At 53.5% G+C, this 20298-nt stretch overlaps 1 protein-coding gene across 6 annotated transcripts in view; it reads right to left on the reverse strand.

The window, feature by feature from the left end:
• Positions 1 to 1149: 1149 nt before the first annotated feature.
• AKNA (AT-hook transcription factor) overlaps positions 1150 to 20298 on the reverse strand; it is a 69300-nt gene continuing 50151 nt past the window's right edge. For 3 of the 6 annotated variants that reach the window (XM_065572632.1, XM_065572635.1, XM_065572633.1), the window contains 12 exons: positions 19910 to 20083; positions 17094 to 17361; positions 16370 to 16476; positions 15609 to 15859; positions 14326 to 14476; positions 8751 to 8921; positions 7799 to 7911; positions 6828 to 6929; positions 6250 to 6348; positions 4805 to 4930; positions 3976 to 4141; positions 1150 to 3224 (listed from right to left, as the gene is read on the reverse strand). In XM_065572632.1, coding sequence (XP_065428704.1) covers positions 2933 to 3224; positions 3976 to 4141; positions 4805 to 4930; positions 6250 to 6348; positions 6828 to 6929; positions 7799 to 7911; positions 8751 to 8921; positions 14326 to 14476; positions 15609 to 15859; positions 16370 to 16476; positions 17094 to 17361; positions 19910 to 20083 — 2020 coding nt within the window. In that variant the 3' untranslated portion in view covers positions 1150 to 2932. Of the gene's footprint in view, positions 3225 to 3975; positions 4142 to 4804; positions 4931 to 5183; positions 5348 to 6249; positions 6349 to 6827; positions 6930 to 7659; positions 7912 to 8750; positions 8922 to 14325; positions 14477 to 15608; positions 15860 to 16369; positions 16477 to 17093; positions 17362 to 19909; positions 20084 to 20298 lie in introns of those variants that run through there. The other 3 variants (XM_065572634.1, XM_065572636.1, XM_065572637.1) reach the window with 3 other exon arrangements.

Below are 20298 nucleotides of genomic sequence, written 5' to 3' on the forward strand. Positions count from 1 at the left end.
ATGGCACTTGAGGGTCAGACAGTTCAGTGTTTAAAGTGATGGTCGAACTCTCCCTACACTGCTGATTTGGAAACTAGAGTAAGTACCACTCTTGCTGGGAGTTTGAATGACTCATTCAAGAAACAGTCACCCAAGCTGGAATAAGGAAAAGGCCCTGCTAGGACAGCCTTTGAGAGTTAAATCTAGTCTGTGGACAGCCAGCTCCATTTTAAATTCGACAGCATGACGTACCATAGGGAGCAATGTCGGGATGTACCTTCTCTTCAAAGTTTTCCTCCTCTCTCCAAGCATGTGCTTTGATCCATGCTACCTGGCAATAGGATACAGCCTCAACAGTACCTGTGCTATATTCTCCTTCTGCAAAGCCCTGATCAAGTCCTATTATCAGATCAGCAACTGGCTGCTACTGCACTGTAGAAGGAGCCTGTTCCTACCTTTACCAAGGAGGCTTGATTGGTTGGGTGACCCTCTGACCCCAGCCCATATGCACCATTTGCACAGACAAGGACCACTATAGGCTGGAGAGGAATTTGCTCAGTACCCCTCGCAGATTTAAAAGCACACACACACTGGGAACAGTTTTTAAAAAACAATAAATTACATGTAAAAAGTGAAATGCCCTAAGGATTATGTTGAAAAAATAATTATCTTATATATGTGTGTATATATACACACACACACACACACACACACACACACACACACACACACACAAACCTGAAGAGAGAGTGATTTAGCCACTCATCAGCTACCACAATGAGAAATGTTCCCTTAAAAATATCAACATGCAAACAGGCGCTTCTTTAAGGGGATCAAACAGCTTGATAGAAGCCAAACCCTAAATCTAAGTTGGCAGAAAGGTCTGTGGTTTTCAAGGGACAGTGTCCAATTTTGGCTCAAACTTTTTTTTTTTTTTTAAGAGGGGATTTACAAACCTAGATGACAATCCTGAAATCAGATGATAGTTAGATAGAGATAGATAGAGAGATGGTTATTATGGGAATGGACGGACAGACTGATGGACAGAAAGACAGACTCCTACACCCATGCAAAAACCTTACTGATGTCAATAGAGTGGCGGAAATTTTTTCATCTGAATTTTTATTCCAATGAAAAAATCACCTCCCTTCCCGCCGCTCCCCCCACTGAACATTTTGCAGATATGTGGTGGTTGTAATTTTCCAACTTTTGAATAAGATTTTTTTTTTTTTGCTTAAAAATTTTCAATTATTGATCCCTCTAGCACTTGCTTTCTTTTTTCCTTCCTCCTCTGCCTCTTCAGTGGCAACATAGAAAGAAGGAGAAAGAAAGAGGGAAGAACCAAAAACAAAGATTTCCGGCTGTAGATTTTTTCCAGTGAAAAGTGGGAAAATGTTGACATTTTTCACTAAAAAATGTCGAGAAAATGAACACTTGCAGTGACAAGTACTTACATATTTTTCTACCAGCTCTTGTCAAGGGGGGGGAAGGGAGGAGGGGGCTGCACTCCAGTGGATCTGATTGCAGGTTCGGATGTTCATCTCCATAGAAATGGTTGTGAGAGTTCAAAATAAGTGCCAATGAAAACAAGGTTAAAACAAAAACTAACGCCGCATTGGGCAGCTCCCGGACCAGCAGCATTGGGCTAGCCCAGGAGAATCAGTGCGGGGATAACCGCGCGGCTGGTGCTGCGCTCCTGTGGCTTCTCTCAAATTCAAGGAGAAGCAAGAGTGCTCGATGCCTCTCAGGATCAGGCCTTAGAAACAGAAAATGAAACTGACCGTTTGTGCTTCCTCTGCCCGCCCAGCAAAGCCAGAAACGGCAGACAGGGAGGAGAGATGATAGAGAAAGAGAAAGAGGAGAAGGTGAACAAGCCTCTTGAATCCCCAGCCAAGCTGAGTTCCAGACTGCGGAAGCAAAGCCCTTTCGATTCTCCCGTCCCCTCCGATGCCAGCATAACACCAGCAACAACAGCCAGAAAAACAATAAAATTCCACATAAACACCTGATCCTCCTCTATTCCCCTTTGCGATGAATGTAGAACAATAGACATCGGTACCCTGTCCCTGGCACAAGCACTCTGAGGTAACCTTTGCTGCAGGGGGAGCTCCACCCTTATTCTGATAGGGCCTACACAAAACAAGAGCGACGCTAGAAAAGACTCGGCTTGTAAACCGAGCTTGTCCCAGCTAGGCTGTGCCACAGGAGCCCGACGACGTGGTGCATTGGGACAGAGCCACAGGGAAACGGATTGATTTAGCAACGCAAGGCGGGGTAAGGCCCAAGTGGGAATTTCTGCCAGGGCTAGGGGAGGGAACTCACAGTGCGATGGTAAGCCATTGGCCGGGGTCCATCTCCAAGCTGGCCAATGGGGAGAAGGGGAAGGGGAGTTAAAACGTTACTTAAAAGTAGAGCGCTCTCTGGGGACGAGGCCGGGGGGATTCTAAAGTGCGAGTCTCAGGCCCCTGGGAGGCCAGAGCAGCTGCCTAGTCACGTGTCCCGAGGTTTTCTCTGTCTTCCTTCGTCTTCAAATTTGATCCTTTAAGAAAACCAACAACCACCGAAAGCTACTGGCCAAGCGGAGAGGGGCAGGTGAGATCCCCAGTGCAACCGCAGCTCTGGTCCTGTTGAGCAGACAGGCTTGAGGCTTAAGGCAACTGTAACATGCGGGCCGAGGGGGCTCTGGAGAAGGGTGGAGAGACTCTGCAGGTTTAGCTTCCAACGTGGATCCCGCGTGGAGACTCCAGTGTGTCACAGGCTCCTTAGGCGCCGGCGGACGGCTCTGCAGCCCCACGGGAAGGAGGGGGAAGCTGAGGGACAGTCTAGTCATTCTTTGGCAAATCAGTTCCCCAGATGTTTGCTGGGGGGCTTATCTCCAGATGTTTGGAGAGGCTCAGCCTGCCGGCTCAAACTGTCCCCGCCAGGCCCCAGAGGAAGCCGTCCCCCGGTTCTGTCAGAAGAGGCAGGATCCCCTCAGGCGCCTGGCCTTGCTCAGTTCAGAGGTCAGCGACCTGTTCATTTGCTTGGTGGTGAGCTTCATGCTCTTGGCCGCTTCCACGGCCTGGCTCAGGGACCAGTTGAGGTCCTCCAGGTCGTCGAAGTCAAGCATCAGGGAGTGGTGGTGACCATGGGCTTGCTGCCGGGTGGCCCAGGGCTTCAGCTCCGCCACTCTGTACGGGCTGGAGTAATGGGCAGGCAGGCCATCTGGGCCAGGGACTGAGGTAGGTGCTGGTGGAGAACAGTAGCTGGAAAAAAACAACAACAAAGGCTAAATACAGTGCGCTGAGGGAGGAACAAGCAAACCTAGATCATCCCTGACAGGCGTTTGTCTAACCTGTTCTCCAAACCCTGGGGGTTCCATAACCTGTCCAGAGCTGAACTACCCTCAGAGTTAGAAAGTTTTGCCTAATATCTAACCTGAATCTTCCACACTGGAAACTAAGCTGATTACTTGTTGTCCTACCCTCAGTGGACCTGGAGAACAATTGATCACTGTCCTCTTTAGAACAACTTTTTCCATATTGGAAGGCTTATGCCCCCCTCAACCTTTTCTTCTCTAGACTTAACGTGCTCCCTTTTGTATCCTTTCCTCAGACGTCAGGTTTTCCAAACCTATCACTTCTGTTCTCTCTCCAGTTTGTCCACATCTTTCTTAGAGTGTGGTGCCCAAAACGGGACACACCGCTCCAGATGAAGCTCCTAAGTGCCTAAATCACTTAGGTTTGGCAACGCTGCGTGGAGCAATACCTAAATAACTTTAAAAATCTGGGCCTAAGTGATTTGACCAAGGTCACGCAGGATATCTGTGGAAGAGCAGGGAACCAAAACCATTCTCCCGAGTCCCAACTTAGCGCCCTAACCGCTGGACTCTCTTTCCCCTCCACAGGCTCTGCTTTGGCCCTAGAGATCCTAGGCTGCCTCCCACAATCCCAGAAGGAAACTCTGAACACCCCTCCCCATGGTAACCCCAACCAACATGGCGTGGGCCATTCTTACAGCACAGAGGGCGAGTAAGGCACCAGGGGCACTGTTGGGATGTAGTTGACAGCTGTGCCAGGGGGTGGGGCCGCCAGGTACCAGAGGCCAGGCTGCTGCGGCTTCTCGGGTTTGTGACTGAGGCCGGAGCCTTGAGGTGAGGCGCTCTCTGTGCCGCGGCCTGTCGCTGTGGAGAAGAACGACACACGGTAAGAGACACCCTGGTATTCGGCATGAATGGACAGGAAACCCACGAGGCTACTTCCATCCCTGGTGCTACGCTACTGACTCCAGGGGCGAGTCTGGCCTGAGGACAAAGAGAGGGCAGGGGATGCACCCCTCAATCTACTGGAATAACTCCCTGGGATGAATCACACCTGCAAGCCGCTGTGCTGGAAAACCCTGCCCTGGGATCTGCAACTGCAGCAAGTGTCAGGCCCTCTGCTGTCAGTGCTCCAGCCCTTACGCGGACGCCTCTGAGCTCTCCCAGACAGCACTCCATTCCCTCCCAGCCACTGCTGGGCCTGCAGCAGCTGTGAGATACAGCCAGCGTGCCAATACTATTACCTACAGCGACTCCTACTGGCAGAGGCTGGCGCTGCAGCACTCCAATTCCATTACCTATAGCAACTCCAGCTGGCTGACGCTGGAACTAGCGTGGCTGGGAGCTCTACTGCTATCCTCTGCAGACCCTCCTTTTTGGAACGGCAGAGTTTTGAATTCAGCTTTCAGCGTGGCCTTGGCCAGTATGTCCCTCTGCTAGATGGGAACCATTCACCAGGGTCACTTCTCAGGCAGAGCAGCTCTTCATAGAACAGAAACATTCAAACAGAGCAAACTGGTCACCCACCATGTGCTGCTTTGTCCCTGGTTTTAGAAACAGGGGTGCTCCTGGTCCCGTTGCAGGTTGGACAGTGCGTCTTCTTTGGAGTGCTATGCTGAGCGGGTCTCACCGTGTCCCCTGCTGATGCATTGCCTAAAAAACACAGAGGACAAACAGTGAGTAAAGTAACTCCACAAAGATCTAAACGCCAAACGGCAGTAGAAGTCCATAGGAGGTTTCAGGCTGTTTGGATTAAGGCAATTTGCAGAAAGTAAAAACTAAAAAGTTGATTGCAAAGAATGCTGGGTCACAACATGCAAATGGAACCGTGCACCTTTAGCTCAGGTGTGGGTTCCTATCAGCGACAGGACTGCGCCCTCAGCAGCTGCAGGGAAACAGCCTCGGATGTGCAAAAGTTCAGGCAAAGCACCTGAGGGGATCACAACTTGCATGCAATGGACTCAAAATGCTGGGTGCTAAATGCAAGTTAATCTTTAGCCGAGTTAAATGGTTCAATACAGGTGGCTGCTAGTCCGGAAAGCTGGTCGTTTCTTTATGTGCCGTCTGTTGCTAGCATTGGGAAACACGATGAACAAAGCAGGTTAGAACACAGAGCTTGCAAACGATAACAACTGGCTTTAGCAATATGGGAAAACTGCAAGATTGCAACAAAGGCCAGAAAAATCCAAGGATTACGGCTGATCTGACAGCCTCATCTTGACTAGGATGACCAGATGTCCTGTTTTTAAAGGCACAGTCCCGTTTTTGGGGACTTTTTCTTATATAGGCGCCTATTACCCCCCACCCCGTCCCGTTTTTTCACAGGGGCTACCTGGTCACCCTAATCTTGACAATGTCACCCATCCTATGATTCTATGACCCTGTCGATTATGTGGGGTGCTTCCGTAATAATGAACAACATCCACAGAGTCACATGTAACAAAGGCGAGAGCAAGCGACATATGTGCAACTGGGCTGAGTTAACAGTCCAGCAGTGTAGGACGCCACACGCTTTGATCTGTACTAGCCTGCTCTCTTGTGGTAGGGATACAACCTAACCCAGTATCTGCAAATCTCACGGTCAGAGTGGCTACTGGGCCAGTCCTGCTTCTGCACAATCTGCAGAGGGAGCCGGCTCCTACCTTTTCCAATACGAAGGAGGTCCCTCCACCCAGAGGTTGGCTCTGAGACCCTCTCACCACTCTCAGAGCGCATTCCACCCAAAACACATCTGCATGATCTCTGCATCTCTCTCATCGGGGTGGTGTGAGGCTTCGTTATCTCATTGGTTCAGGCCTTAAGTAACTAATGGTTTCGTTAGTGGGTATTTGCGAAGCCCTCAGAAATCTCAGGGAGCAGACGCTAATGAAGTGCAAAATCTTGTTATTTTACAGGTTGTAAATATTAAGCAAAGCAGCTCCGAGGCGTGATTCCTTGGGGTCTGGCCCAAGATGAGCAGATGGGATATTTACCAGCTTGTGTCCTGGTCCCTTGGCAATGGAGGCAGGAAGTGGGGCCCGTGTCTTCCCTCCGTTCTGGGGACACAGGGGCCGATAAGTGGTAGCGCGTCCCTGCAGAATGCAACAAGAGCTGGCTCAGCACCCTTCGCGGAGGGCACCCAGCTGGGAAGGAGGAGAGGGGGGGACTGAGCGGTGGCGCTCACATGGCTGGGAGAGGAAGCTCCCTCCTGCCTGGTAAGCAGGGCCGGCTCCAGGCACCAGCTTGTCAAGCAGGTGCTTGGGGCGGCCGCTCCGGAGAGGGGCGGCACGTCCAGGTATTCGGCAGCAATTCGGCAGACGGTCCCTCACTCCACCTGGGAGTGAAGGACCTCCCGCCGAATTGCCGCCGCAGTTCACGATCGCGGCTTTTTTTTTTTTGGCTGCTTGGGGCGGCCAAAACCCTGGAGCCGGCCCTGCTGGTAAGCACAACATCAAGTCAGCGTGTGCATGGGGCAGAGAGCGGAGATCCAGTTTAAGAACACAGGGTGGCCCATGGTGTTACCAGAGAGGCGGCACCAAGGCCGAGCAGGGCCTGGTTCGTGCTCACCCACCTGTGTAATGGCCCTTGAATGTCAGCGGCCTCGGAGAGCTCTGCCTGGAGGAGAAGCTTGTCCTGGGTTTCCCATCCCGAGCCCGCGGCACTGACTCCGACGCTGCAGAACACCGAGAACACCCGATTAGACGGTCAGTCACGTCTGCTAGACACCTCCCTAGTGAGTTTCTAACCAGCGAGTGCATTGCCCCGTGTGCTGGGGGTGCTGCTCCGGGTGCCTGTTCTCTAGGCACTATGGGATAGCTGACTCTCTGTTGTATCAAGCAGGCAAGGTACTAACAAGCTTCAACAGGACTTTATTTTTACAGTGGAAACCTCTTTTCCAAGCTGCTGCTGCACCCTCTGTAACCCTCACTCAGCCTCCTCCACTCCTCCCCCCGTTGTATCATCCTTTCAGACTCCCAGCAGCCAGTGCTCCCAGTTCTAATAATACAAGCAGCATCTAAACACCACACTCTCCCGGCATGCACTGGTACAAGAGCTATTAGGGGGCGGGGTAGGTGAGGTGCCGTGGTGCGAACCTGACTCAAGTGTGTGTTGTCATTACCAGGTCAGAGGAGGGAGTCGCAGGCGGGCCGCACAACCACAGTTGCGCTTGTAGCAACCACCGGCCCTCGTGTGAATGAAACGCCACAGGATCTAGGGTAATGACCGTGAAGAGCTGGGCACACGTTTGGATCCAGGTCCAGACTCCAGCTTTCCAAAAGGTCAGGAGGGCTGGATCTGGGCATGAGCCTGCCTGTCACGAACGTTCCCAGGGTGCTGGTCTCAGTGCCCACTTGTGTGCACCACAGAGTGCCAATTCTCACCTCCTGCACGCATAGGAAGGGCGCCTGAAAATCCCTTTTAGGAGGGGGAATTCAAAGAAGGAAAAGCAGATCCTGGTGTCTCTGCAGTCTGCTGCCCCCGAGTACTTGCTCCTGATCTGGGTTGATCCCAGAGGGGGTAGGTTCCAACGGGTCTACTTACTGAGGTCCCGTTCAGGCCCATCCCGAGGGAGCGACGCCGACCTCACCCGCCTCGCTGGCTTGATCGCTGGAGCCGGCTCCCCAAACTCGCCTGGGCTCCTCTCTGCGGATTCACTGGGAAAGGGACAGACACAGCGTGAAGTCGAGGGCTCAGCACCCCGGTTCTGGGTGCAGGGGGTTTTAACCACCCCCTCCACCCGGCGCTGCGGGGGCTCTGCTTGCACCGAGTGACAGTCACCGCCTCTGCCTTGAAGCATGGAGAGGACGAGCTGCCCTGTGCTTACAGCCTGCAGACGGGGTCCGCGGGGAGACTGGCAGGACTGCTGGGGGGACTCAGGGCACTAACGCAATCATCTGTCACCCTCTACGGCTCTGGCTGTCCGTGTGGTCTGCACATGGGTGAAATGAGCCTGGCCCACTCCTAGGACCCAGGGGAAGCTTGTCAGTCTCCCAGAAAGCTGCATGGGAAAAGGCCCACACCCCACCTGGCCCCTGTCAGAGCTACTGGCCCTTCACCGTGCGATAAAGGGCCCGATTCCGTCAGCATTACACGAGCCTAACTCCCACTAGCTTCGACAGGAGCTATACGGCCCGTGTCCCCAAAAGGCTGGGACCCCCCCTGTGCTGTCTCACACCTGGCGTTCCCTACTCCCCACTTCCACCTGCCTGGACTACTTCCTCTCCAACCTGTCACACCCCCTCACCATTGCTGGAGCAAGAGCCTTCTCCTCACTCAGTTCCCACCGGCTTAACAGCCTCCCTGTAACGTCTGCAAGTCTCAGCAGAAAACAGGTCAGTTCCACCGGGGGGGCAGAAATCTCCCCGGGCACCGGAGAGAACCGGAGAAGGAGGCGGCTGTCGGCCAGCCTATGTCACTGAACTCCCACTGGCAGAGTTTGCAGGAAAGGCGCAATAGGCAACAAGGCCACGTTATGCCGCACACTGGCACCTACCCAAAGGGGCCTGAGTTCCGGACTGAGGGGCCGTTCCCCAGGGGCTGCTTCCTGCTCCTAGCGGTGCGTGGGGACGACTTTCCCTCTGGGTTGCTGCGGGATCGGTGCAAACTCTCCTCCAGCCGCTGCCGAAGCCGCGAGACCTCGTCCTGCAGAGCCCGGATGGCCTGGCTGGGATGGGAAGGGGAAAAAAGGATGAATAAGTGCAGGTTACAAGAAAAATGTCCGATCCAGAAGGAAAATGGGGAACACTCCATTCTCTCCGCCTGTCTGAAATCCCATGGCCAGTCCCATCTCTACTCCTCAGACCCTTTCAGAAGGGAGACCATTGCTCATCCCCCTGGAGACTCGAGAGTTAAAAGTAACCACGTCTATAGGCCTGTCTACCAAGAGGCGTGACTGCAGCGCGTAGACACACCGAAGCTAGCGTTAATCTAGATCGAAGCTAGCTTGAGTAACAATAGCAGAGAAGCAGTGGCAGCATGGACTAGCCCCACCCCCTCAGGACCTGGGGTAAATACTCAAGCAGCTGACATTGCTTCACAGCTATTGGCCCCTAAACTAGCTGGTGCCCCTGTAAAATGCCACAGATGGTCCTGGACACGGCGAATGCAGGCTGCAATCAAATAAACCGGCAGCCGGTTACAGCCTAGAGGGGCACGGGATTGCCCTTCCAAAGGAACTCTGGAAAGGTGGAGAAACCATGAGGGGTCAACAGCATTTGCTAAGAGACAGAACTCCGAACTTAAACCTGCATCCATGTGTGTCGCTCTCCTCATTACAATTCTGCACCAGGCCGCGCATGGCTCGCGTGGATGAGAGAGTGGGACAGGAACTGCGCACACATTTTCCACTAGAATCTAATCCCAGCACAGCTTGAGTCAGCAACGCAACTCCGATCCGAAGCGCTGGACCAGCCTGTGCTAGGGGACGTGCACGTTGACCCAGTCATGGAGATCAACCACGCTCTTCTCAGGTCCGTGGAGAAGTTTTGCTACCTAAGGAGTATGCGGTCCATAATTGAGCGTGGGATTCCCCATCGCACAGCCCACGCCTGTTCTGCATTGGGAATGCCATCCCACTGCCTCTGTCAAGGGAAGCACCAAGCTAATTAGCTATCAGGCAGTCATGCTTACGATGCTTACCCAAGGCCAGATTTTATAGCCAGCTAAAGCAAAGCGCTGTTCTCCTGGGGACCAGTACAAACGACATAAAGACACACTGAAGTCAAACTTGGAAGCCTGTCAGGTTGACCCCAGCCGCTGGAAAGCAACAGCCCACAGCAGAGCAAGATGGCAGCAGATTTGTCCGGTCACTGTGAACTGTTGCGAAGCAAGATGCAGCCTGCAATGGTCATGGACAATCTTGTCTGTCCCACGTGTAACTGTGTTTGTGGTTCTCGCATTGGTCTGATCTCGCGTATCCGTAGTCCCCTTTAGTGTTGACTGAATCCTCATATGTCAACACTGACGTGAGACTCCATCGGCATCAGACGTACCCTAGAAGGTACTTTCAGGATGCACCAACAGCGGCAGCGGCTGCACCCAAGTTATCTCTCTTCAGAGGCTTCTACTGTCTGACTACAGGGCAAGCTAACGGTGCCACAGCTACGTGACCCAGTGTGGCGGCCCAATCCCAATGAGCCCCGTCTTCCACGTCAGAGGCTCCCAAGGCATTTCACAGTCTAAAATGGATATGCAGGAGTCACTGACGTGCAGCCATCCCTGGTGCAGGACAAGACATGAGGAAGACTCCTGTATTCAACTGAGACCAGGGGGGAATTTATGGAAGCAGAAGGTATTTGGCTACCCTGGAAACAGGCTAGGAGATGGGTTAATGCGCCTCCTCCTGTGGAAAGAGCCATGGGGCCTAATTGTTTAGAGGTGCTAAGCACCTACAATCCCAGCTGAAATTAACTGGAGCTCTGGGAGCTCAATTGCCTCCGGCAATTAGGCCCTGTGGAAGCTGCAATGACCACGAATGGTCAGGGAAGGACGTGGTGAGTCTCGGGGAAGCAGCATCCATCTCACACTGACCCCCATCAGCAGGAGGGAGCGAACACCCATGAAGAATGAGCGGGCAGGACATTTTCAATGTAAGGACATTTTGCCAAAACGTGCTGCTTCATCGAAGCCGAAATGTTTTCTGGCAACGGATCCATTATGACGACGTTTCTGTCGGGAAATGAGAGAGGTGGACTAGAGAGGGGACCTCCTTCCCCAGAGCTGTTCCGCAGCCCCTCCACTCGGGGAATAATGGGAGGGGAGCAGGGTCTGTTTTGCTTTCGAGAGGACCCTGGGGGAGAATGGGAAGGAACGGAAATATGGGCTTTACACACGGAGCTTTTCTGAACGTCTGCAAAGATTTCAAGCCGTTAGGTATCACAGTGCTCGGCCGGGTTCTCTGGGCTCTGGAGTTGATTCAGTGCTGCTCCAGCGCTGGCCGGGAAATGTGATATTTGTGTCTATACATTCTAACTCGGCCCCTCTGACTAAATGCACAAGACAGCCAGCTGCAGAAGGAACGTTTAAACTGCTACGTTACTCTGCTGGCTACCACAGCAGCTGGGGGGAAAATATGCCTGCATTAATACTTACTGTGGCGGCATTTTCCAGACTGCCAGGCAAATGTATGCTTAGGGGAAGCGTGTGGCTTTCTTTTCAGGTCACCAAAGGGTTAACCGCCTCCCTTTGGAGAGTGCCCGTCCTTTAGTTTTGCTTTGCCACGGGAACTAGAAAGATCCCTTCTCCTTAGGGAATTGTCTCACCTAGTCTTTCTTGAGATGCCCTACAGGGGTCTGGTTTTCAGACAATGCTCCACACCCGGCCACTGCAACTCAGGCCCCTTTAAGGCACTCAGGCAGGGCACCCAGATCACTAGCCCCTTTTGACAATCTTGGCCTGAAGGTTCCACACTGGAACGTGTCCTGTGAGCGGTGACAGGAGAACCTCAAACCACGTGGAGGTTCAGGCTGGATACACTCTGGAAGCATGGAGCCTTCTCCAAATGAGCCGGGCCTCCGGGTTCTGCAAAGGCAGGTACGAAACCTCCCGGGAACTGGCTCTCTCACCAGATAGCTGCAGGAGACGCAGCGAGATCAACGCTTTCTCCTTCCTATTTGAGCCCCATACAGCATAGCAGGGAGTGGGCTAGAAATACCAAAGAAGTTACCCAGACTAAGGCGACGCAAATTTGACTGGTCAATTCCAGCCTACTCAATCTTGGGTTCAAGGTTCATTGAAATCCGTGGCCACCTCAGGTCTCTCTGAGGTGTCACTAGGCTGCACATCACAACGTCTCTCAGATCTTCATGGCGACAGCGGGGGAAGGACTCGGATCTCCCTGCTCCAAAAAGCACACGGCCCTGCCAGCTGAGCTGAAGGAGAATCTCCAGCAGCACGATGGGATTGGAGACAAACCCGAGCAGTGCTGACTCCACCCAGTAGGAGGCAGTGGGGCGCAGACACACACTGTCCACTTCATTACAGGATGCAGGACACCTTCTGATATCAGCTCAGCTTTCGGGGGTGGCCCTGTTAGCCCTAATACACAGCACAAGCTGCTGCCCTTTAGCTAGGCAAATACATAATCACCCTCAGGGAAATAAAACGCCAGGGTCCAGATCCTTAGCCAGTGTAAACCAGTGTCGCCCCACATCAGCGACGATGCTGATTTATGCCAGCTGAGGATCCAGCCGCGTCAAATTAAAACAACAAGGAGAAAGGTTTGGGAATTCACACTAGGTTTGCCAGCCAACCCCACTGAAATAGTTTGCAAGGTTCTGGAAACCTCAGACTGCCCCAGGGTCTTCTCGCCCCAAGCTGGGCAAAGGTCTGGCTCCAATCCGGGTCTAACCAGACGCAGGTTTGTGAGAGAGCAGAGGGGGCAGGTTTCTTACTCGGTCATTCCCCTCCCTCCTCTCATGAGCAACACCAGCGTTAACACTTTACCTGCCAGGCTGAAATGAGGCAGCCAGGCTGTGAGCAGAGGGACAGCGAGGCGAACCAGATCACCGTTTGCCACAAGAGAGGCCAGTACTCCTGGCTCTATCCCCCTAGCTACGGAAGGCACCTGCATTGAACTAAAAGCTTTCAGTCCAGCTCACAGCTCCACCCAACCACTCGGCTAGCGAGGGTGATGGGAACTCCCTGACCCTTTCCCACCAATCTGCTCTTGCTACAGCCCATCCCCGGGGCAGCGATCACAGAGGCTGCCCTGATCTCTCACTGTGCGGGATCCTCCCCCTGGTTACGCACTCCTAGAACAGCTGCCTCCAAAGACCACTTTGTCCCTGGTTTGCCCAGCAGGATCCGATCTGGCCCCACTCTGCTTCCCAGTCCCAGACATGGCAAAGCCTTTGACCGAGGGGCTAGCATCCACCTGCTAGAATAAGCCTCTGACCTGGCCTCGCTGTGGTGACGGTGAAATGAGTTGGATGGTCTCTGCCTTGACCCAGGGGGCGGCCTGCGTACGGGGTGCAGCCCCCACGCTGAGGCCACACAAATCGGAGCGATACGCACATGGTGGAGAAGGGCAGGATTGGTGCTGTCATATCGAGTGTTTCTCCGCTTCCTCCCTCCGGCTAGCCGGCTCCAGTGACACCCCCGTATTGGTGAGGCGGCCTCCTGTGGCTTTGAGATCTCTCATCTCCACGAGGGAAGGGGAGCTGCCTCTGGATTCACTCCCATGGAAGAGATCTATTGTACCGAGCTTCCCAGCCTGCCCGTCCCAAGGCCTGGTCCCTCTCAGCACGTCTGAGCCCAAGGAAACAAGTGAGCGGCCTTTCTAAAGCAACATGCTCTGGAACCATTCCATCAGCCCAGTATAAACCAGTCCTAGAGCAGGGTGGAGACTGGAGATAAGGGATCTCGCCTGGGGTGGGCACTTTAAGACGCGGAGTGCTCGGATCTCCCCAGGAGCTTTAAAAACATCCCTAGTCCTCCATGCACAGAAACCAGCGCAGTTTCCTCCCGGCCCCACCCCTGCCACACTCGCGTCGGAGAGAGGCAGCGTCCTAGCAACGCTCTCAGAAATGTTTGCTGACATTATGCAAGGAGAGGGCACAGAACGGGCAGAACACCCCACCCTCCCAGACCTCCCCTGCTCAGAGAAAGCAGATAAACAAGCCCCCCCCCTCCCCCCCGCCATGATCGGGGGCTGCTTGGCTCGCTGGGAGCTAACGACGCTCCAGGGAAATCTAATGACAGTGCTGGATACAAAGCTCTTTCCCGAGAGGACAGCTTCAGGGACTGCAGTCGGGAATGGCCCAGAGTTGACACCACTGACAGAGAGCCCAGGGTGTGACTTAGTGTCACATCTTCACGTCATAATGCTCCATTGGGAGATCAAGTCAGGGCTCTTACAGCCTAGGACCGCAGCAGCCCGGCTCAGAGATGGAGCTGCCACTGAGGAGGCTGGTCACCACAATGGAGAAATGCTGCAAAGATTCGTGCACAGCCAAAGGTGCAGAGGGGCTGTTGGTCTCACCCCAGCAGATGCTGGTACCCCAAAGGGCCAGGGAAAGCGGCTGCTGTTGCTGACACAGCCCCGCCCCCGAAGCCGAGTTCACACTCACTCTCGTTCCACGCGGGAGCCCAGGAGGCCGTGGTGAGCCCGAACTGGGGAAGGCGATGTGGTGGTGGAGCTGGGTGGGCGTCTAGTTTTGCTGGGACGGTGATCAGAAGTGCTGGCCCTGCTGTGCCGCTCTGCCTCGGAGTCCGTGTGAGCTGGGGACATAAGGAGACAGTGCCAGACGTTAAATGGCCGAGACCTTTGGGTGCCTCCGTTTATTTCACCGGCGACCTGGACCTGACCCAGACACCTTCCCTCCCCGCTAAGGTGGCTCTGGGTGGGAGAGGATTCAGTCTCCATGGTCCAGTTAGTCCTTGACCTCTCTGCCAAAACATGCACTGTGGACCTCTGCTCACTGGAATGAGACCTTCCCAAACTCATTCCACCCAGGTCACCCAATAGCCAGGTTAGTCGCTATCAGCTTGAGCGGCATTCGAACCAGCAACCAGGAAGTGAAAGGCTCCATTTCCCAGGCCCAGTTTCCAGAGCCACCCACTGTCAAAGGAACAGGACTGAGTGAGTCAACCGACTGAGTGATGGAGGCTCCCTGGTACATTACCGGTTTCCCTCCGAACCATGCGCGTGAGGAAAAAGGGGCCACAGGCTGGATTTGTCTCAGGCCATAAACCAAAGGGAGGATTTAAGATTCTGGGAGCCCTGAAATCTAGTCTGCCTGTGAGCAAACTTCAAGCCAAATCACAGAACCTGTGTCCAAAGGCTGTGGGTATGAGGGGGCGAGAGATCTCTGGGTGATGGGAATTGAGGGTGGGGAGAGGTCACTAGCTGGTACAGCCTTAATTTGGGGGACCAATACAGCTCCCCCAAGCGATGTGGAAGTGGATACTCTCTGTGGGCTTTTCTTATGTCTCTCTCCCTGGCTGTCTGAGCCCCATCATCCCCCTTTAAAGCACCATTTCCCAAGCAGGCACATGGGAATGACAAGCACTGGTCCAAATCTTTTAGATCAAAAATGAAAATTTGGGTGGAAAAGTTTCATTTTGGGCCACGTTTTCCCAGTTTTCTATTGAAACACCAAATCCCCCCAAATTTTGGTTTTCAAAACACGATTTTTTTAAACTAAAAATAATTTTTGAAAACCACGAGATAGGTGGGGGGCGGGGGGGAAATGGAAAATGTTCTAAAAAAAATTGATATTTTTTGTTTGTATCAGCGGCAGCTCCTCTCACTGTAGGAAGACGGGAGGAGAACTCTGCCCCCTACAGGAAACAATGTGTGTCTCATGCTGGAGGTGCCCAGACACCCAGGTGATGGGCACTTTCTACTCACTGATGTCTGCGTCTGCTCCCACCTCGCTGGTGATGCTGTTTGTCCACTGGGGAGGGGAGCTGGTTGGGGAGAGGCTGCCCCGGGGCAGGCTGTGTCTCCGGGCACTGCCTCTGGGGGGCGCCTGGCTGGCGGAGGTGTACATGCCCAGCAGTTCCTTTTCCGACGGCAGGGGGGCTGCCTCTTTCCGCAGGGAAGTGCGAAGGGCAGCAGGGCTGGATGTGGGGCCAGATCTTCCCAGCATGCCGGGGGTCCTGGGAACAAGGCAAACACACAGGCCTCACTGAGGGACTATCACCAACCCAGCTGCTACTGCGCTTCACACAGCTGGCTGGTTTCCTCTGGTCTCTTCCTTGGTAAGTCTTTCCTGGCACCCCTGTCCCAGCCACTGCTCAGCGCACGCATTCTGTAACTACCCTCCCCCGTTCACTAATCACCCCCTTTGCCATTCCATGTGCTCCAGACCCCCTCGCCCCATTCACCCTAGTCCCCAATTCACTGCTCACCCCATGCACCCCATTCATGCCACTTCCTCGTGCGCCTCTCCCCCAGTCTGATCATCTGCTCTAGTCCCTCCCTTTTCTCTCACCCCCATTCATCAATCCCCACTGGGCCCCATATACTTAGCCTCCTCCCCATGCATAGGCTCCATCACATCACACATTCCTTCAGCCCTGGACACTTTTTATCAGCCCCCCCAGGGCAGGAGAGGGGACGAGGGCAGGTCATAGGAGCGGGAGTGGGGAGGAGACAAGAGTCCATACGCAGTGCGAGACGAGCGATGCTCCGGGGTGCGCGTCAGCGGGGACACCCTGCTGGCCTCTGACCCCACAAACCCGCTGTCCGTCTCTGGAGACACGATGCGTTGATCCTGCAACAAAGGGAAACTTGATCCAGTTCAGATCAACACAAGGGATGCTGGCCATGTGACCAGGCCGAGCCGGTCTGTAGCTGAAGGGGAGACCGCCAAGTACAAGCATACTGGTGGATGGTGCTGGTCAATCAGTAAGTGGTGTTCCTCCCTCGTAATCAGCACTGAATAAATGCCTCAGATGGTGTTAGGGGGTGCTACGTTGCTGGAGCCATTGTCTTTTATGGGAGAAAGAGGACTGAAGTTATGAAGCACGTGGTCATTAAACTAAACCCCATGGTCCATTCTGCAGGAATCAGGGTGTTACCTCCACAGGCAACGGGCCATATTCCATGTTGGAGAATTGCATTCTGCCCTGGCAAACTCTCCTGCAGCTTCAAACATGGAAATGATCCTTCCCTTCCTTTCTAAGAACCTGCTGGGTGGTGTTCCAGTGTGCTGTTAAACAGCTGCGGTGGACCACACACCAGAGATGGCTGCATTTCAGCAGCTGAGAAGGCAATTTCTGTATACATAGGGCCTTATTTTCAGAAATAGCTTCTGGATCTGTGCCCCAAATTTAGTGACCCCGAGTAGATGGGAGCCCTGCCCTCCATTTCACCCTTCTGGGCGCTTACCTCGGACCGGGAGGATTTTGCCTGACGGAAAGGCTTCTGCGGAAGGTGCTCAGAAATGGCGCTGCCCACCATGCTGCTCTGGCGGGATAGTGTCTCCTGCTGCTCCCCGAAGGACGGCTTGGGGATTGCATCCTGGGGCCTGGCTTTAATAGCCATGTTCCGAGGGAGGGACTCCTCACCCTGGACAGAGGACAAGCGACTGCTCTTCCTGACCAGCTGCCGGCGTTCCCCTGGCTGCAGGGCGTGCGACCTCCTCTCCGGGGGCTGCCTGTTAGGGTGAGAAAGCAACACCAGTCAGAGCCTTCCATCAAGATGGGGCAGTGCCCCCTTGTCATAGCTCTGCTGCCATCTGGTCTCCCAGTCCCTGCAGCACCACCAGGTTCAGGGGCACAGCCGCCCGCCACCCCACGGTTACTGCTGGCAGCGGCTCAGGGAGCTTTCGGGGAGCACTGAACCTACACGGCACAATAGGTCTGCACCTGCTCCCACTGGAACCAGTGGCGATGCCCCCATTGTTGCTGTCAGCATAGTTCAATGGGGGCAGAGTCAGGCCCACCAGGTGCCCAGCTAGTCAGTGTCTGCTTCCACGCCCAAGGCTGCACCTCGAGAGCTGGGTGGAGAAAGGTCCGTCCGGTTCCCAGAGGATTTCCAGAGTTGAAATCTGGGTCAGTTCCGAATCGAAATGAAAATCAGAGTGCTCCACAAAAGGATGGGAGACCACTACTCCTGTGGGCTGTTTCTGGGAGCCCCGGTTCCAGGGTGCTCTGACTGGAGGGCTGCCCCCAGAGACTTGGAAGCCCTAGGGGCCGGGCGGGCAGGCTGTGGAGGAGCTGGGTGGGCGCGCTGGCAGGAAACCAGGCAGGATTCCATTTCACACACACACACACACACACACACACACACACACACACACACACACACCTCAACAGACTGGGCTGTTGGAACTTTGTTGGCATCGCAACCGTCTCTGCGAAACATTTTGATTTCCAGCAACCAGCGAAGTCAGACAAAAAGGTGTTTCCTAGGAACCTCGCTGACCAGCTCTATGCAGCACTCTGCTGCGAGTCTGGCCCCGGTGAGGAAAAGCACCGTAAATCACAGGCCCCAGGGCCTACACGTGTGTATTGCAACGATGTGAGGAGTCAGCAACCAGATGGGTGGATTTATACCTTAGCTTGTGAGCTTTATTCAGGGCAGGGACGGCATCTTCCTTTACATATGTACAGCTCCTGGCACAGTTTGGGCTTTTACTGTGGTCTCTGAGTGCCTTACAGACATGCTACAAGTAAACAGCCAAAACCTCAGTTTCTTGGTTCTCTCCTAGTCAGTAGAATGTGTTCAAGTTTGCACGCTCAGTTTTCTTCCCCCCTTCCCACCCCCAATCCTTCCTCCTCTTGGCCTCGCCCTCTTTCTCCTCATTATTTACTCTGCAATGGGCTCGCCCCCGGGGGACAGAGCCCCCTTCGCTTCCGCAGCCAGCCCTGCCCTCCAAAGCGGGGTAAGAAATAGCTGAAGGCTCCTTTGTTCTGCTTGTGACTTGGAGAGAGAGAGAAAGAAGGCGTCTTTGTGCGCCTGGTTTATTACATTTTAACCGGGTAAAGCGAAAGTGGGACTCACTTCTCATTTAGGTCACCCCCAGACACCCAGACAAAATACCCTGGTAAATGTAACCCAGCAGAACAGCACGTAGTGGGGTGAGACTGAGTCCACACTGGCCAATACACCATCCTAACACTGCCCTGCTGCTACCCTCCGTTTCTGCAACATTGAAGATTTCATTTAAAAAAAAAAAAAAATGAAGGTGAAAAATTTCCAAAAGCGGCCACTGATTTTGGGAGCCGAACTCGAGAGCATCCAGAGGCAATTCCGATTGTGAGCTCTTTGGGGAAGAGGGCATCTTTCTGTTCTGTGTCTGTCCAGCCTAGCACAATGGCGTCCCTCTTCCGTGACTGGGCTCAGAGGCACTACCACAATACAATACAATCAGTAAGCAAGTCCATTTGAGCACCTAAAATGCAAGCATTTTGCAGAGGGTTTAACAAAACTCCTGACTCTCCAATCCTATGGAGTCAGTGTGTGGGATGGATGATTCATGGGGATAAATTTTCGACATTACTTTTTCTCTTTTTATGCTTAAAGATCTTGCATGCTGTGAAGGGTATTTGTTTCAAATCTCTCTCTCTCTCTCTCTCTCTCTCTCTCCCTCCCCATGAAATACTGAGGAACAACAAAGGGCTGATCTCAGGAGAAGCACTAGATGAAATGACAGGGAATTACAGGGTTCCAGTCCCACACTGGGCCCTAGATAATTGAGACACACAGAAGCAGTGGCCACCTTTGAAAATCTGGACCGGTCTAGCCATCATGGCTGCAAAGAAAACTTTTCAAATGCAAAGTAATGCTGTGCAGCCTTCCTGAGAAACAACAGTCCCGGACAGCCACGAACTACCCCATTCCTCTGTGGGTGTTACCTCTGAACCCTAACAATGGCAAGACAAACACCAGTAATATAAACTATTTCACAGCTGATCAGTTTAGCAGAAACATAAAGCCCTGCACTTTAGCCTTTGGGTTTCCACCATGACAGGGCATTTAAACAAAGAAATGAAAATACAACAGTTTTTAATAAACATTTATTTTTTTAAATAACAAAAAAGCTTTGTAACGATTTCCCCTCCCTTCTAACAGAGCCGAAATTTTGGGCCTACAGTCAGTTGGCACTGTCCCTTTAAATTAGTCTCTTGTCACTTCCCCTCTCCCCCCAATTAGTGCAGGATATTCACAGGGCATGTGGTTTGTGCTCCTGAATTACTTACGGCTGAGTGGTCACATGGGTCCTCTCTTCCTTTAATGACAACATCCTGTGAGGGCTCTCAGCCGTCCCAGCATCTCCTGCAGCAGGGCCATCCACTTCCTGTGGGGAGCCGTTCTCCTCCAGGCCCAGCTGTTCCATGCTCAGAGATTCAGGCAAGGACTTGAAGCTATTGTAGCTGGTGGTATGAAAGAGATTGAGTGTCTCTCCAGCCAGCCAGAGGTCCCCTTCCTAGTGGCAGCAATACCATGTTCCAGCACCCAGACCCAGTTAAAACCCCAGGGGCACTCGCACCTTAGGCTGATGAGCCAGCTCCCGTTTGATCTGGATTGACTGGCAGCAGCCAGTTTCGCAGGACAGGTGAGCAGCCGGATGCGTAAGCAAACAGGGCAC

This window comes from Chrysemys picta, chromosome 18 (genome assembly GCF_011386835.1).
Source record: "Chrysemys picta bellii isolate R12L10 chromosome 18, ASM1138683v2, whole genome shotgun sequence".
NCBI classification, from domain to species: Eukaryota; Metazoa; Chordata; order Testudines; family Emydidae; genus Chrysemys; species Chrysemys picta.